This window comes from Cariama cristata, unplaced genomic scaffold (assembly GCF_000690535.1).
Source record: "Cariama cristata isolate BGI_N322 unplaced genomic scaffold, ASM69053v1 scaffold13134, whole genome shotgun sequence".
Taxonomy (NCBI): domain Eukaryota; kingdom Metazoa; phylum Chordata; class Aves; order Cariamiformes; family Cariamidae; genus Cariama; species Cariama cristata.
In genome coordinates, this window is record NW_009611389.1 from 69,972 (window position 1) to 87,779 (window position 17,808).

The window sequence follows — 17,808 nt, forward strand, 5'->3', positions numbered from 1 at the left end:
TCCCCCAAGGGAAGGTTATTCCTGTCGGGGCCATGAGCTGCCAGTTTCTCCAGGAGAATGCCATGGGAGACAGTGTCAAAGGCCTTGCTGAAGTCCAGGTAGACCACATCTACAGCCTTTCCCTCATCCACCAAGCGAGTCACCTGGTCGTAGAAGGAGATCAGGTTGGTCAAGCAGGACTTGCCTTTCATGAACCCATGCTGGCTAGTCCTGATCCCCTGATTGTCCTGATTGTCTTCTTTTAATCAAAAATGCTTTATGACTTATGTGATGTTTTTGTGTCTATTAAATGGTGTTCCTGAGCAAGTCCTAGTTTTCACTACGGTGTCCCACTTTGAAATTCTCTTCCCAGTTGCTGCTCCCTTGGTTGCTTTAGGCTTCAGGAAACAGGCTTCTCTAAAGTCCAAGGATACACATCACTGGTTAGTGTTGCTTTCTCTTTGCTCAAAGGAAATGTAATCAGATTGTGATGGCAAGTACCAAGGCAACCATTAGTTCTGAGCCAGTGATTAACTCTCCTTTAACCATCAGAATGATATCCAGTGCTGAGTTCCAACCTGCACAGTGCTGGGTTTTCTTTACTACAAATTATCTTTAGTAGTTTTTCAGAAATAGTGAGGAAAACTAGGATACATCCAGCAAATACCCAGGTAAAGTCCTCCAGGCAATTCCTGTTCACAGGTGTGCAGCCAGGTGTTTAAGGACCCACAGCTCAACTCACCTCTAACAAGGGTTGATGTTCTGCAGCCAGCTGCCCATCAGCACCCTGGTTTAGGTGTCTGCTTAGATCTTAAATCCCCAGCTGTTACAGGTCTTGTGATTCCAAATTGCGAGACTCTGCGCTGTGTAATTTTGTCCTTGAGGTAAAATTGTCATAACTTTGCTGTGTTTCCTCCTTCCTCCCTAGGAACATTTTCCTGTGATTCAGGCTATCCAACTCAATCTCATTAGAGTCTTCAGATTAACCTGTACATAATAAATTCCTCATTTCTAAAATGCAATATTTTTTGGATTTTTTTCAGATCTTTGCATTTTTAGCACTGATGTGTCTTATCCTAGCCATTGGCAATGGCATCTGGGAGTATAAGACTGGCTACTACTTCCAGGTCTATCTGCCCTGGGCAGAAGATGTCAACTCTGCCTCCTACTCTGGCTTCCTCATGTTCTGGTCATATGTGATCATTCTAAACACGGTGGTGCCAATTTCGCTGTATGTCAGGTACGTGCCAGAACCTCCTTTCATGTTTCATCTTAGGAGAGGTTTATCTTTTACCTTAGTTGGGAGCAGCATTTTCCCTAGACACAAATGCAATCTCATTGTGGATGATCACATACAACCACAGTGATGGTCTTCTTACTTCTGCTACCTTCGGAGGTCTTTGTGAGGGTTGGAGCAGGGACAGCAGCGAGCCCTGGAAGAGGAGAGGATGATTTTACAGTTGAAGGGGAGGTGTAGGTATAGGATGCTATAGGAGTAAGGCTGAAAGCCTGCTATGGTTAGCATCTTGCTCTCTCCCACTTGCACTGCCCATGAATGGCATGTTCTTTGAGGTGGCTGTAGGACTTATGTGAGGAGCAGGTGTAATCAGGTTGAGGATCCATAGTACTTGGTGCTATATGAGCAGAGTGAATGTCGCCACTTCCCAGAGAACATAGTGCTATGTTGGTTATTGCAGATAGGCAAGGAGGAGTAAAGAGTAGGCAATGCACCCATGACGCTCTCAAAACCTTGAGACTGGGGTGTAGACTGAGTAGGCCCATATAGTTTATCATTGTACCTAACTCTTCAGGCAGCTTTGCTACTGAGACTCTCATTTGTGTTTGTCAATATGAGGAATTAATCTCATTCCTGTCCAGTATGTCACACCAGCAGCAAAGTGGAAATTCATGTCATCAACGAGCTGATACAGCTCCTTCCTTGTATTGAGTTACACAATGACTTGCTTGTTATGGAGCTCTGGGTTGTTTGAGCCGTGGCTGTGCTCATCCCCCAGCACAGGGTTTAGCCCAGCCCAGAGCTGTGCTGGAGACCATCCCAGTCTGAGCACCTCTCCCGAAACTGCACCAAGTGGAAGTCACTGCTCCTGCTTCACTTTTCAGTCTGAAAACTTCTGAAACTTTTCAAATACATTTATAAGACATTGCTTTATAAATAAAGGAAAGGGATTTGCTATAAACCTAACAGATCATTTCAGTGGGACTTCCTTCAGCATTGCTTACTGCAGGCCATTTAAGGACACCCTGATGAGTACATGCTGTCATTACCTTCAAAGTTATCTTCTAATTGTGGTTGCTAATGGTGACATAGATCTTGTCCCTTAAACTAATGCATATTTCATCATCTTCTCTTTCTGTTCCACCAGTGTAGAGATTATACGCTTGGGTAACAGTTTCTACATTGACTGGGACCGTAAAATGTATTATCCGCTGAATGACACACCAGCTCAGGCCCGTACCACTACTCTCAATGAAGAGCTGGGGCAGATCAAGTACATCTTCTCAGACAAAACGGGAACTCTCACTCAGAACATCATGTGTTTCAACAAGTGCTCCATCAATGGCAAATCCTATGGTATGTTATCTGTTTGTTGTATTCTCCAAGTTTTATTCCAGTGTGTGCCTCTTGGTCCACAGAGGCTAGATGTGATCTCCAGAAGACAGTGTCTTGTAAGAAGTTGCAGTGATCAAGTGCAGGGCTGTCTGTCAGAGATGCCTGGACAGCCCTGATTACATCGTTTGCACATCTTAGTATCATTTTCCTGTCCCTTGTTTCCCCTTTTTGCCACCACTTCCTTTTTTTTTTTTTTGCCCCAGTATTATCCCAACTAAAGAACCTGCACTTTATTACTTTTTCCTCATTGGTCCCTGTTATACTGCATCTGTCCTCAAATCTGTTTTTTTCTGATATCACTACCTAGGTAATCTCAGCTTTTGATGGTATTATTGACATGGTTACCCAGGGATTGCTAACACTGCAAAACATAACACATAACTTGCGTAACTAACTCCCTCTTAACCGCTTGTGAAATCAGCCATCCCTCATGGGGTTATCTGCGAATTTTGTCAGCTTCTCACACTGTTATCTCTTACATTCAGCAATTTCTCATGTCATGAGCAGCCATTTTCCACATCCTGTTCAGGTAGCTGAACCTTCAGTCAGCACCTAGTCAATGGTCTGGTCAATTTGTCTTTAGCCCTGACATACTTCACCTACCAGAAGGGAGAAAAGTTTGTAGGGAGTTGGAAAAAAAGGGAAACAAAAGTTGTTAGCTCTGTTGGATCCTAACAGTCATTGACTTAAAAGGTGCCTTCATTGTATGGCCCCGGGCACTTTTCTTCATACTGCTCAAGAGGTGCTAGCAATTCACAAACTAATTCATTAACATCATTAGATTCCCCCAGAGAAATTAGTCACTGCTTATTAGCAGATTGATGCTTGTTTTGCCAGTGTCAGACCCGCTGATGGACTACTGTGGCAGAAAGGTTCTCTTTTTTTTCTCAGTGCTATCAGCTGGCCTAATGAATGAAATGATTTCTTGTGTAAGTCTTGTTTTGTGTATATTTGGAGACCACCGTATCTCACTATTATGCTAGCCAATATTAGTGCTGCTAAACAGTTTGAAAAATACTCGGTCTGTTCATCCATGTGTCCTTAGTTGATTTTTCCAAAGTGGATGTCACCACTAACATAGATATCGGGTGTGGGTTCAAGAAATGAATGGGAAATGTGTGGAAAGAAGATGGAGAGTCTATTGCCTATAGTTTTCTAAACACTTAGCTTCTTTCTAGGAGTGTACTTCTTTGGATTTGCTGCTCAGGGGCATTTGGGAAAGCCGTGCCACAAAGGATGAATTAGTTCTGCTGACAGAGAATGTACTCTGGAGGCTTAAGCTTCCCATTGGGAAGGAGGTGTCCAAAAGCTTCTCAGTTACAATCCCCAGGGGATCAGCTGATGTGCAGTTCTCAGGAGAGATGACTTCTGAGTTTCTTCTATACTCTCAGGGCTTTTATGAGGGAGTTCCAGTACCTACAATTGACTTTGGACACAGTTGAGGTTGCTGGTGCAGGTATGGATCTATCATTCATGTAATTCACTGTATTTCAATGAAGTGTTGAGTCTGGCTGGGCTGGGCACAGTCCAGATCTTCCAAGTGAAATTTTGATTCAGACAGAAAAAGTTTCAACAACATTTCCTGGTGATGAGATGTCTTCCATTTCTGTGACCAGATCAGTTCAGGGAGAATGAATAGAGCAGCCTTGCTACCGAGATGTGGAGAGAACAGGCTTTGACAACTCCTTTTCTGTGATTGTCCAGGGACCATTGCAAACCCAATATGATTCAGGAGCTGGATTTTGTCTCATATTCCAAAAGGAAGGTACAAGAAAAGTCATCCCCTGAAAGCACTTTTGTTTCCTACCTAGCATTACGTCCTTTCTGGGTTCAGCTTGAGCCAAGTCTTCTTTACCCAAATGCCATTTTTATGGTAACTGCTTTGTGTTTCAAGCATCTGTCAGTCTCTGGATTTTGTCATGGATTAACATAGAAACTGATTGATACAAATCAGCAGTCTCCAGTACCTCTATCAAGATATTTATGCTTACTGAAACTTTGAAGTTAGATACTAGTTTCAAAACACTTTAACTGATTTTTGTGGTAGAGAACCTCAGAGACTGCACTTATTTGGAGTTTGTGGATATAACCTCAGTCTTTCTTGCTTGCAGGTGATGTGTATGATCTGTCTGGGCAAAGGATAGAAATAAATGAGGTAAGTGCCCAAGTGCGATCAGGATCTTCACTTTCAGTGAACCTGCCTGCCTAAGTGCTAGCAGACACAACCCACCCAGGCATAGCTTGTGCTCTTGACCCTGACAACAGAGATGTGTGTTCTTATGAATGTCAGAGGATTGCCAGAGTTGCATTGCCTTCCAGTAAACCTGGTTTAAACCTGCAGGTCGGGTAGCCTGGGTGCCCACCGTTCCCTCAGTTTCACATGACATCCTAGTGCATGCACAGCTCCCCTTGAATACTTGGCCATTGATGTTTGTTGGAAACTTGGACATTGATGAATTTTGTTATCCTTGGCAGTTAATTAAAGCTTTGGTGGAGAATCAGTGAGTTCAGTTCATATCGATAACAAGGTCACTGTCAAATTTCTCCTAATGTCTGGACACTGGAAAGTGTGAAAATGAGTGACTTCTCCATTTCTCTCTAGCCTCTCCTTGCTGGCACAAACCCATGTCTTGGATTTCTAAAATGTCTGAAAACTGCATGCAGTAATCTGAGTAACAAACGGCAAGATGATGATGAAAATCCCACTCTTTGTTACAATGATTCATATGCAGGCCATTTTAAAACTTAAATTACCCACTGAAATCGGCTATTTGTGCTGAGTGCTGTGCCTCCAGACTGCCCTTGCTCAGACAGCAAAATGCAAAGGGCTGGCTTGCTTTGGCAGACTTGCTGGTCTCCTACCAACTGGCTGCCCGGCAGCTCCTCCTGCCCGTGATACTCGCTGGAGCAGAGTCCTGCTGCCCACACATCCACGGCGTTGCAGTGCCTGGACCTTGCTGTGCAGATGAGCGTGTGTGTGGGGTGGGTCTTTGCTCTTGGAGTAAGTGCTAAATGTCAGCTTGCAGAGGTCAAAACGATGACTCCCATCCTGGAAACTCTGAGCTCATTGGGGATGGGTGGGAGTTGGAATTGTCCCGGACAGGCTCCGCAGTGCATTCCTCCATGACACATCATGCTGTGAGCTTCTGGCGATTTCTCCAGTATGTTCCCCTCTGCTTAGGGCTCCTTGTTTTTAGACAAAATGGACAGTGCCTGTGGAGTTGACCCTTTACATCACTTGTCTGTCACCTTTTTTCCATATCATGATTTTTTCTTGCTTTGGGAGAACAGGGTGGAGAACACAGCGTTTTGAACTGTTTTAAATTGGGCTTCCACATTCCGCTATCACAGACAGCCGTTGACATCAGGAGCACCAAGCAGGCATGTGTTGAAGGCAGGCATTTCTTTGCTAATAGAAATCCTCTGGCAGGAATCCTGTAGGAGCATTTGCTGTCGTACAGAGAGACATCTTTAGCTAATCAGGTTCTCAGCCTGAGTGCTGCTCTTGAAAGGCACCTCAAGTGCCTGTCCTCTCCTGTGATTCAGTAGTTTTCATGACTTCCCACTTACTTAGACTCACCGATCTCTGTCACGAACAGCTCTGCAGGAGAGGGCCTTGTGTAAATGTAAGGAAGAGAGAGGGACTATGATGGGCAGGCATTGGTGTAGAGCCATATAAGAGCTCCACAAATAACACCGAGCTATGTTTTTGCAGAAGACTGAGAAGGTTGATTTCTCATACAACCAGTTAGCCGACCCGAAGTTTGCATTCTATGACCATAGCCTGGTTGAAGCTGTGAAGCTGAACGATGTCCCGACGCACAGGTTCTTCCGTCTGCTCTCGCTTTGTCACACAGTAATGCCAGAAGAGAAGAAGGAAGGTGAGGACTGCGAAGGCACCACACTGAATGGTTATGTTCACCCTGCACCACAGTATGTCTTCTCTCCACAGAAGCTGTTATTGGTCCTTTTGGTTCCCTGGTGATTTTCTGTAGTCTATGGCTACACATAAATCAATGTCTTTGGAGATGCCACATGGGAAGAGAAAGGACTAGGGCCTCCACTCCCTGTGTGTTCCTGTGGTGGAGCTGACACTACTGCAAGCACCACATCTCTGGAGTGTGGAAATTGCAGGTGCCACAGCTTCCCTGAGGTGGCAAATGGCTTGCCCCACTCTTTCTCCACTCTGCACAAGTCCCATAAAGCCAAGAGCACAGGGCACCTATCCACTGGACGCTCATTAGCTCCACTCACCTAGTGTTCCCACAGGTACTGGGTCAGTCTCCTCGGATCCCAGACAGGGTGAAAACTGTGCTTTAAAGGCTAGAACCATTAATTCACGCATATAAGGTGAAAATACTGATGAGGAAAATACATGCAGATGTAACTAGAAGGGGTTAAACCCAAGGACGTTGTCCTCTCAGTGAAATATGTTGGACTCCAAAGAGAGTGATAAAAGACTCCAAAAGAGTCTAGGAAGCTTCTTGTACTGACCTGGAGGATGGCTTGATAGGACTTGATGCAGACGTGTGGACATAAGGTGCTTTTTAGTGCTGCTTCTCTGAGGATAGACAGAAGAACAAAGGGTTAACCACTATATAATGTCTTTGATTGTGTAGCCTCAGAAACAAGGCAGAAGTCACATTACTTTTTTTTTTTTTTCTTACATGTCAGGTAACTTGGTGTATCAGGCCCAATCCCCTGATGAGGGAGCCCTTGTCACTGCTGCCAGAAACTTTGGATTTGTGTTCCGGGCTCGCACACCAGAGACCATCACCGTTGTGGAAATGGGAGAAACAAAAATCTACAAGCTCCTGGCTATTCTTGATTTTAACAATGTTCGCAAGCGAATGTCTGTTATTGGTACGTTCCCTTTGCTCCCTTCTTTCCTTCCTGCCTTTTCAGGCTCTCAGGTTAGCCCTCATTCCACTGCGATGCCTTTTCCTAGGAGGCCTCCTTTGCAGTGCTTTCTGAATAACATTTACTTCTGGGTGCTTGAGATGGGCTGCCTTGACTTTTCAATTACACAGCAACAGTGCTAGATACATACTTAACTTGGGCAGATGGGAGAACATCTTAACATCTGGACCACAAGGATGGAGCAGCCTCCTGAAGACACTAAGCTTTTTACGTATCTTACTTCCCTCATGACAATGCACGAAAGGCCTTCCTTCTAATCAGCTTTAAAATTATCAGTGAAATCTGAGAAAGTGGGAAAGGAGAAAGCAAGGACAAGTAGAGGAGCCCACTTTCCTGAAAGGAAAGTGCAGAAATGATTCAAGAAACCACGTCGCCTTTTTTAACCCTCCAACATCCTCAGATATTTCAGAAATTGGAATATCATAACTGTAGCAAGAGAGTGGTAGTACCTTTACTGGTAGGAGAAATAAGAGCAAGAGGACCACTTCCCTAAGAACAAATTGTTCTTGGCTTTTGAATGCAGATGCCCTGCCTGAAGTACTGCCTATAGGAATCACGTAGTCCAACAGCGCATCTGCTCAGGCCAATGCAACCTGGGTGCAGTTGCCTGTGCTTAAGGCGGAGAGCAGTTGCATTATCTTCTTTTCTAAGCAAAGCTTGTCTTAATTCCTGGGGGTTTGCCAAAACTTCGTGGAGTTTGGACACCTCTGAAAACCTTTCTTTGTTTTGATGGAAGTGCTGTGAATCCCAAGTGCCTGAGTCTGGGATTTGCAGCATTTCTTCTCCTTTTCCTCATAGTGCGGAGTCCAGAAGGTGACTTGACTTTGTACTGCAAGGGGGCTGACACCATTCTTTATGAACTGCTTCATTCATCCTGCGATGCTCTTAAAGAGGAGACCACAGAGCACCTGAATGTAAGTGTTCCCTTCTGCACAACATCTCTGCATTTGATGGTTTCCTTTTCTCCAGGTATGGAAATGTTCTTTGTGTTGAGGCAAAAAACAGATTTCAGAAACATCATCTAAGCACTAATTTTTTAATTATGGAATGGAGAGGGAAATTAATTTATAAAGTCTTAGGCCTCTAATTAGTTGCCTAAGCATGGGCACCAGGTGCCATTTGAACTGCTCCAGGACGTCTGGACACACATGGCAAATACAATGCAGGACATTCAGAAGACCTGTATTTCTCTGGAGTAAGAGCTGGAAGCCACGAAGGATAGGTGAAACGCATGAAATGGCACAATGCATCTGTGTTTTGGCAACTGAATTCCATCCAAGTCTGCTGTTACTCCACAATGCATATACCCAATGCATTCAAGCATGCCTTGGGTCGGAATAACTCAGATGATCAGTAAAGGGCCACAGAGCCCTTCACCTTCTTGAATGCAGTTGAGATCTGCAGTGATTGCAATCTGAGCGGTCTCAGTCAGAAGGGACACGGTAGGTGCTGGGACATACTCTGGGTCACCTGCCCTTCTTCCAGATCGTATAGGGGCATATTGACTGGGCAGCAAGGAAAATATGTCACTCAAACTTATGACCTCTTCTATTATTGATGGTGTGCACTGGAAGGTGGTTACTCACATAAGGGCATGTTTTGGCCAATATTTAACCACACTTGTGAGGCCAGATCCTGCTGATACGGTGCAGAGCAGAAGATAACAGAAAGTTTTGCCAGAACGGTTGTGCAATAGCAAAAACATCTCTGCTCATTGCCTGGGGGAGACAGAGGAACTTGCTGGCAAAGGAGAGGGCAGAGCGGAGCTGTGGATGTGGCCCGTTCCTGATACATCTTTACTTCAAGCCTGGGGGAACACCTCATTTTTCACGAACAAATCTCTGTTATTCCACCAAACACTGAGATCCATACGTCAATCATGCATCTGCAGAAAGCACAGTTACAGGGACTTGCTGAGCTGTCATGACTGACTGTGCTCATGCTGTGCATTTCAGCCAGCATTTGTACCCTAAAAAATGTTAAGCTCAGGTCCAAAATTCAAGGCTGTGTTCTGTGTTTGTTTAGGCCTCACTGTTCTGAACCTTTTGTTGAGAAATAGGAACCTGGGAAACAGCTGCCTAGTTAATGTAAAGCTTTAGAACCAGAAAGTAGGAAAGCTCTTTTGAATTTGTTCTTTGTAAGGATCGTGGATAGCAATGATAAAGTGGTCTGGAACTAGTTTTTTTAAAAGTACTCCAAGGTTTGTTGTCTAAACTGTGATTTTTTTCACCTTTCCTCTGCAGACTTTAGGCAAGAAGCTTTTACAGGTAGCCATTTGCTTTCCGGGGTCCTTTGTAAGCCCAAGTGAGCAGATGTTCTTCTTTGACTTATTCTGCCTCACCACTGTCTTGCAGGAGTTTGCTGGTGAAGGTCTGAGGACACTTGTGGTGGCCTATAAAAACTTGGAGGAAGACTACTTTCAGAACTGGATCAGGCGTCACCATGAAGCAAGCACTGCCTTGGAAGGACGGGAAGATAAATTGTCGGAGTTGTATGAAGAGATCGAAAAAGACCTGATGGTTGGTGTTTCAGGGAATCTGGGCCAAGCTCTGGGGGAGGCAGCGAGGATGGTGGTTTGTCAATAAACAGCTCAGTATGACTTCAGTAAACATTGCTCTGCAAACAGCTCAGTGGGTTGTGTGACAGGAGTGGTTAAGAATATGGCAGTCCTGGGTTTTCACTGGCACCTCCGTCAGGAGCCCGTAACCGGGGTGTCAGCCACCAGTGCAGGGGAATGGTTTTATTTTAACTCACGTGGGTGTCAGAGTCGCTTTCTCGTGATGAAGTGACGTACCAGAGCCTGAGGCAGATGACGTGGACGCAAATATTTCATAGATATCCTTTGTATGTGCAAATGGCTGATCTATTTATTTTCCTGTCTTTGAAATGGCAGGCAGTGAATAATCCCCAGTGCCTCTCCATTTCAGAGAGTGTCTTCTTTGTTCTTACACCCCTGGGCAGGATGGGGAGATGATGTCCATGAACACGTTTGTGTCAATTTGAAATAGGGCTAAACTGTGATCTTCAAGTCATTCTTCTCTCCCTGAGTGTTGTTACAGCTTTTTGTATGCCCTGAGGGGGTCTGCTTGTGTTTTAGAGCCGTGAATAATGAATGAAAAGGATGTGTGGGATCTGAGGGGAGGCAATTCAGCTTTTGCACTCACAGCAGTGCTTTCCTGAAATCTCGGAAACCCTGGGAACCGCACGGTTGCTCCTTCCATTAGCTGTACCCTCAGGATGCCAGCAGGGCCTAGGAAGAAGCAAGCGTGAGCCGAGGAGACACTGACCTCTGGAAGTTGCATGGTCCATGGGGCAGAGCCCACTGCCCTTCAGGGTCTCAACAGAGTCATGGAAAATGCTGATCCTTCAATCCAGAGAATACATTGTGCAAATGCCCTGTGGGTCATGTTCAAAGCAGGAAAGACATGGAAGTTTAGGAGGTTAAGGGGGCAGCTGCTTTGCAAGAAACGGTTATGAAGCTTATGGCCTGAGAAGAAAAAAGGTCATGGGCTCACAGCAGGAAGAAACGTGGCTCACAGGAAAACACTGTTTACACCAGACCCTTATCTGTACGCTGTAGAGGAGTGACTTTACTTCCCGAAGGTGCTGTGGGAAGAACAGAGAGAGGGTGGGTGTAGGAAAGCCTGCTTGTGACAGAGAATGGGTGTGAGAGCCAGAGCCAGCAAGGAAGTAGGTGGGTCATGTGGAGGTGTAGAGGACTGCCAAGTGTTGTTGTCTGGCTGATGGGCAAGAGCAGAAGGCCCTGTGTGTGGCAGGCTCCTGCTAGGGACCCCCAGGAGGGAGTAAGGATATAAGGATGCAAGGGGATGGAACATGGTTAGATTCAGGGAATAGTAGTAAAAATACTATTTATCATTGATTGACCTAAAAGCTAAGGACAACCCACAGTCAGGGAGGCATCACGACACTCCCTCCAGCTGCTCTTACACCAGGTCATGGGGAGACAGGCAAAGGCCTGTCAACAATACTGTTGTGCTTTTCTGCAGCTCCAGAAGGACAATGGCTGTGGGGAATGCAAGCCCTTCTTCTCTTTTCCTGGGCACATTTGACATCAGTGTCCATCTTTGGGCTTCCAGCTCAGACTCAAGCTGCCAAGGATGAGCAGGTGCTCCCGGGAGGTGGCTTTGTCTGCTACAAGCATTTAAGGTCTTGCTAGCTGGACCAGGGACTATTGCTGTAAAATGTGTGTTGTGCAATTCTGAGGACTCTATAGAGAAGTTCCAACAGAGCTGTTGTCTACATCGATAACACCCATAGCTGATGAATGATGAGCATCCCAGGAAGCCAAAAGGGATCTTGGGCTTAAAGCCAGCCTCTGAATTTAGTTTCCCAACAGCAGGAGGTAGGTGGTAGCAGATGCTGTCTAAACCTGAGCTAGCAGTGAAACCTTCATGTCCCTTTGACAATAGGTTAAACCCACCAAGTATCTCCAAAATGCAGAAAAAGCAATAACTTTAAAATAATGAAGGTTTGTGTCCTGAGCAGTCTGTGGTTTAGTTGTGTGACAAGTGTGGATCAGGGGTGGGGACGGGTCTGTTATGGGCTGGAGATGTTTAGCAGCCATATGGCAGGTGCAGTACAATATAGCTGGGAGCAAGCTCCACACAAGAGGATGGAGGTTTGGGGACACGGATCCACAGCTATCTTTGTCCCTCATTTAAAGGTCTATCTGCTGTGAAGGGGAAACGTGGACGAACGTAGACCTGCAGGTCTGCAAACATGTTGGCAAATAATTTCATGCATGTTCATGATCCATCTGAGCTTAGGGGATTAGAGACTAGAACATTTGCAGGATCAGAGCTCTACTCTGTACAGTAAATTTGCTGAGGAAGAATGAAAATCAGTACAACCTTATTCCTGGATTTTATTTGTGTTTGCTTGACTAAGTACCCGGAGGTCTAACGCTTTCTCCTTTGCTAGCAATGGGTGTACTTACCAGTTCCCTGCCATTTTATGTTAAGCTGCTAGGTGCCACAGCGATTGAGGACAAGTTACAAGATGGAGTCCCACAAACAATTGAGACTCTTGCCAAAGCCAACATTAAGATATGGGTTCTCACAGGAGACAAGCAAGGTAAAGGGGATACAGTTTTGGATGTTTCTCTTCTCTCCTACCAGTGGGATGGTTCTGCTAAGACCCATGTTCTTATTCTTTCTTCTTCAAAAACTGCACAGAAGACAGACTTACAGGGCTTTGCCTCATTGCCAGCTAGACAAAACCCCAGTTATCTGGAATTAGATCAGATAACTGTAGCTAGTGCCTGTTCTTAATTCCTGTCCTGAGGCTGGAAGCAGTGCGAAGGCAGCATCCTTTGCCTTTGGAGAGGTGACAGTGAGCATCCCATAGTCCCTGTCATATGCTGTGAAAAGGTGTCACTTTAGTATGGTCGATCATCCTGGTGAAGAAGGTGGAAAAAATCTTGTCATGCTTTCCAGGGACCTCAGTGCTAAAGTGGATGTTGGGTCTGTTTCAGTTTGGTCCTGGCATTAAAGGTCCAGAATAGAAATGCAGGAAACATAGGCTTTTGGAGAAAGCATTAAGTTGGAAAGAATGGTAAATAGACTCCAGTGAATTCTTTTGGAGAAATAGTAACTTCACTGAAACAGTGGTCTTTCAGGGAGGCCAAAAGTGTTTGCAAGTAATTTCATCCAAAAAATGAGCAGAGAATTTTTGAGAAAAATGAAACATTTCATTTTGTCATGTTCCAAATATAATAGTTTCACTTAGGAAATACCAAAATAATTTTTTCTAGAATTTTCTGAACAAAATGTCTTGATATTCTTCTTCAGAGCTATGGTTTGGGGCTTTTCTGGGAGTAAGGGGAGGGAAAGTTAAAAATCCTGAAAAAATTTTTTGGAATTTACATGAAATGTTTTTTGTTGGTCCAAGTATGTTGGCCAAAGGGTGTTTTAACCTTTTTCATTTTGGTAGAATTATTTTTTTTTCTGTGGCCTTGTGAAGCCCAATTAGGGGAGATTTGCTGCTACATCCATCAAGGTGACTCTCCTGGCTCTCTTAAACTGTTGACTCTGAAAGGCTCAGAGCTCTTTTGAGTAAGAAAGAGGGCTTTTGTCATGTGTGTAAAAAGGCCACAGAGACAGCGGTGAGTTTGGGGCTGCTAAGATGGGTTATCTTCCTGTTTTATCTCTCCCAGAGACAGCAATGAATATTGGTTACTCCTGCAACTTGCTGGATGATGACATGGAAGATGTTTTCATTATTGAAGGCAGCACATCTGATGACGTATTTAATGAGCTGAGGTAAATGGCTGAAATATACAGCTTCATTGCTGTGCACTGACACTATTTGTATTTTGTATTATTCCACCTTTTTTTCCTGTGGGCTCTACTTGTTGCACTTCATTCAGGGACCTTAGATAAGGGCTAGCTGGCTCCCTGGAAGATCCAGCAGCTAAACACAGTGTAGAAAACTCCTCTGAGGATAAACTCTGAAGCTTCTTGATCCAACAGGTCAAATCTATATAAATATGTAAGAAAGCAGAATCAGGCAAGCAATATTAGCTGACATTCAACAAGTCATTTGGAACCACAAACTCTTTGGTTCCAGGCCTGAACTATGCTGTTGCTCTACTGCTGTTGCCGTTCATCCACATTGCAGTCCTTTGTCTGGATACGGTCCTTTTCTCACATTATCTGGAAATCTACCTTCCTCCCTAGCAGCCTCAGTAGACACAAGTTCTTGGGTGTAGGTGGAAAATGGGAAAGTTTTTCAGTCCTTTTCTCTTGAAATAGGTGGTTGCCAGACAACATGCACAGAAAATTGGGATGCTCTTTGGGATACTGTCCTTCATGACACTAGATGATTTGTTTGACTTTGAGTAAGCATAAGTTTACCACACACTTGTTAGAGTTTCAGAAGCACATGGATGACCTGCGGAAACAGCAGCAGCTAAACTATGCATGTTGTTGTGGGGATACAGGGAAAATTGAACTAAACTATCAAAGGGAAGCATTGATTTTTTATTTTCATAAAGTTGATTTAATGAAATATAGATCTTTACAAGCTTTTCATTATTACTCTGGATTTTTTTTAGGAATGCAAGGAAAAAGATGAAGCCAGACTCCTTTCTGGACAGTGATGAAATCAACATTCAGTTTGAAAAATCTTCAAAAAACCCCAAAGTTATACCTGATGAGCAAGCAAATGGAGTGTACGGTCTGGTTATCACCGGCCACAGCCTGGTAAGGAAGATTCAGAGTCATGTTAGGGCTGAATTCTCTGAAGAACTTAATGTGATAGGGACATACCAGAAGTCTGAAAATGTTTAAAAAATTTAGCTCTAGGGGACTGGATTTTTTTTTTTCCTAATTGAAGATTAGTTTCAGTGGTTATCTGAGACATCAAAGGTGATGGGCAAGGTTTCAGAAGGTTTCAGAAGGCTGGAACAGGGAAGAGTTGGCCCAGATGTTAGGCAAACAAGAGGGGTACAGTAGCTGGATCAATCTTCATTTCCAGAAAGATACCAGAAAAATAATCAAGCAGTTTATGGATGCAGCAAGAAGATAACATCAGACATCGGTTTTGAGTATGCCAAGAACATATTCTGTATTTAGTATAGGATATATATCTTTTAACTTAACTAATAAATTGTTTGATGCTCGCTTCCATGGTGTTCTTCCAAGCTAACTGAAGTAATACGGTCTAGGTGAAATTGTTATGTGACAGATGCAAGACTGTTTGGAAAGTATGGCTCTTAAGGGCTCGCTGTTGGTCTAAAACTACAGTTAAGTGGCATCTGCAGGGGGTTATCCCACATCTATTTGATATTCAGTGTTTGCACTAACTGCTTAAAAAGAGAGCAGATAACACCAGGCTGGAAGAAACTGCAGGCATGATGGAGTTCAAGATTAGATTTGAAAACAATTTTAACAAATTGGAGAACTACTTCGGAAAAATTGAGAATGCAATTCAATAAGAACAAATGCCTTGTTCTCCACTTTCACACAATCAACTACACACATACAAAATCAGAGATATGTATGTAAGAGCATCATCTGTAAGACTTGTGAAGAAAGCCTCCTACTTCATTTGGCATCAGTAAAGTCTTAGCTGAAATAATTCAACTTATTTGGGCCATTTTCTTTGAGAGAATGTAGACCAACTAGAGAAAGTAGAAAGAACACTGTAAGAATAGTCATGCATGATCCGGAAAGCATAGGGGGAAACTGAGAGAAAATTTCTGAGCCTGGAGAATACTGATCAGTGTTGGTAATACTCTTCAAATGATAATAGATAAACAAAGTAATGGAATTAAACTGAGATAGGAGTTTTGGGTGAAATGTCTTCCAGGTGAGAATACTGAAGCGCTGGAATAGATTTTCCATCCTTGGAAAATTTTTAGGACAGGTTAGAGAAAAAAACCCATTTAGATACATTTGAACCTGTCTGAGAGGAAGGCTTAATCTAGATGGGGTTTATTTGTCCATTATATTTTGCTTTCGCAGATTGCAGAGGAAGCAAATAGGTAGACATGGAAAGAGCCAGGAGGCACTGCCTTTCAGAGACAAGATGCTTCTGTTCCTTGTGGTTGCTACCTCTCTCGATGGCAGCCCAGCAAATTTAACTCCCAGCTCTATACCAGCCCAGCAAATTACTGTTAAAAAAATCTCATCTTGCTCCATTTTTGGCTTGTGTGCCATGCGTATGGACCCGGGACTAGATGGGACACTTTCAGGCAGTGTAGGTTGTCAAGTACCCTCTCTCCCTCTTTTACACTCATTCCCTCTTAGCTTCAGGGCCTTAATGCCCTTTAGATCCCCCCAGCAAAACAGACAAGAGCTCTGTCAACTTCAGTGCATCTGCATGGGCGAATCCTCTGACATCCCAGCTGGCCGCAAGCCTGTGCCTGTTCCTGCTCCATCCCTTCAGCCTGCAGGACAGAGCCCAAGTGCTGTGCTATAAAACCACCACTGGCAGCGGTGATGAAGCTTTCTTTTTGTTCCTGGAAAACCACACAGTCACCCACACCCTGACAAGGAGATATGTCCCACACAAAGACATTCAAATCTGGGCTGTGTGGGAGCAGCCAGTCCACATAGCCCGCAGCAGAGTCGACACAGCCAGTCTCAACACCACCATGGCTTTCTCCTGGGTGTGGACCACTAGGACAGTGTGGACAAAACTATATGTTATTTATTTATGTTGATGAACCTAGAGCTTGAACAGTCGTAATAGTGCTGGTACTGTCCCACTCAGACACAGCAACTGTTCAGTGCCATATCCCAATGTGCAGATGGGTGGGATGGCAGCACTGGGGCTATGCACACATGTGGTCTTGCTTAAACAAAGCAAGCACATCATTATCTGTAATGGCATCATCACACTAGCTGATTTGTGTGCAGTGCCATTAATATACTCTGTGATAACATTTTGCCAGGGCTGTGCAGTGAGGATGTTGTGGCAAAAGCAATCTCTAACTGCACTGACCATCCAGTACTAAAGCTAAACCATTGGAAGGTCTCTTTTGTTGAGCAAGCCCCTCTGCCACTGACAGGTGGGAAGCAGGGGCACTGGTGACTCACAGCTCTCTCTTTCACGAAGAAAGGATATCTGGCCTAAGGATTGTCTGCCTTATGCAGAAAGAGCAGTGGGCCTGCTGTAATGGCTCTGAGGAAGAGAGAGCCCTGTAGATTCCTTCCATGTGTGTCTACTGAGAAGAGACACCAAAGAACAGAGCTAAAAAGCATGATCTGAAAGAAATGTGAAAAGCTAACACTGCTCCCTCCTCAAGCGGAGCTGGAGGGGTGACCAGACATCCAATTATCTCTGTGCTTCCCAAACAGAAATAACAGAGCTGGCTGGTTTAAAAGGTCAACACTCAAAGTTGCTTTCTCCCTGGCTTTGTGTTTTGCTTTGTCATGCCCACCTGAGCTCAGTTTTTTCCCTGTTTTTTTTTTTTAAGTACTCCCAAATTGAAATCTCTTCTATTTATACCACAGATCTCCCAGAGCTTAAGGAATCAACCAAGAGGGATGAGCAGAGACTCTCTCATGGAGATATGCAAGGTTGTCTCAGGCCCAGCAGCAGCTTCGTTAATTCAGTGCTCCTGTTGTCTAACACTTCTGCTGCACTGTCAGGTTATATCAGCCAGAGCAGGTGTTGTGCGTATCCAGCTGTGGTACACCCGAAGTGCAAGCTTGTAGGTGTACGCTGCGGGGCATGATGATGTGTGGTATGGATGCTCCGACTGCAACTGAACGGACAGATTCTCTTGGGGTATCTCACACCTTCCTCCT

The 17,808-nt window shown here is 44.4% G+C and overlaps 1 protein-coding gene across 1 annotated transcript in view; it reads left to right on the forward strand.

Moving 5' to 3' along the window:
* LOC104160175 (phospholipid-transporting ATPase FetA-like) overlaps window positions 1–17,808 on the forward strand; it is a gene marked incomplete at both ends in the record, with an annotated part of 47,790 nt that overhangs the window by 27,935 nt on the left and 2,047 nt on the right. The window contains 10 exons of the mRNA XM_009698245.1: window positions 1,023–1,219; window positions 2,364–2,572; window positions 4,723–4,766; window positions 6,327–6,492; window positions 7,286–7,474; window positions 8,330–8,445; window positions 9,886–10,050; window positions 12,514–12,625; window positions 13,707–13,812; window positions 14,607–14,754. Coding sequence (XP_009696547.1) covers window positions 1,023–1,219; window positions 2,364–2,572; window positions 4,723–4,766; window positions 6,327–6,492; window positions 7,286–7,474; window positions 8,330–8,445; window positions 9,886–10,050; window positions 12,514–12,625; window positions 13,707–13,812; window positions 14,607–14,754 — 1,452 coding nt within the window. The remainder of the gene's footprint in view (window positions 1–1,022; window positions 1,220–2,363; window positions 2,573–4,722; window positions 4,767–6,326; window positions 6,493–7,285; window positions 7,475–8,329; window positions 8,446–9,885; window positions 10,051–12,513; window positions 12,626–13,706; window positions 13,813–14,606; window positions 14,755–17,808) is intronic.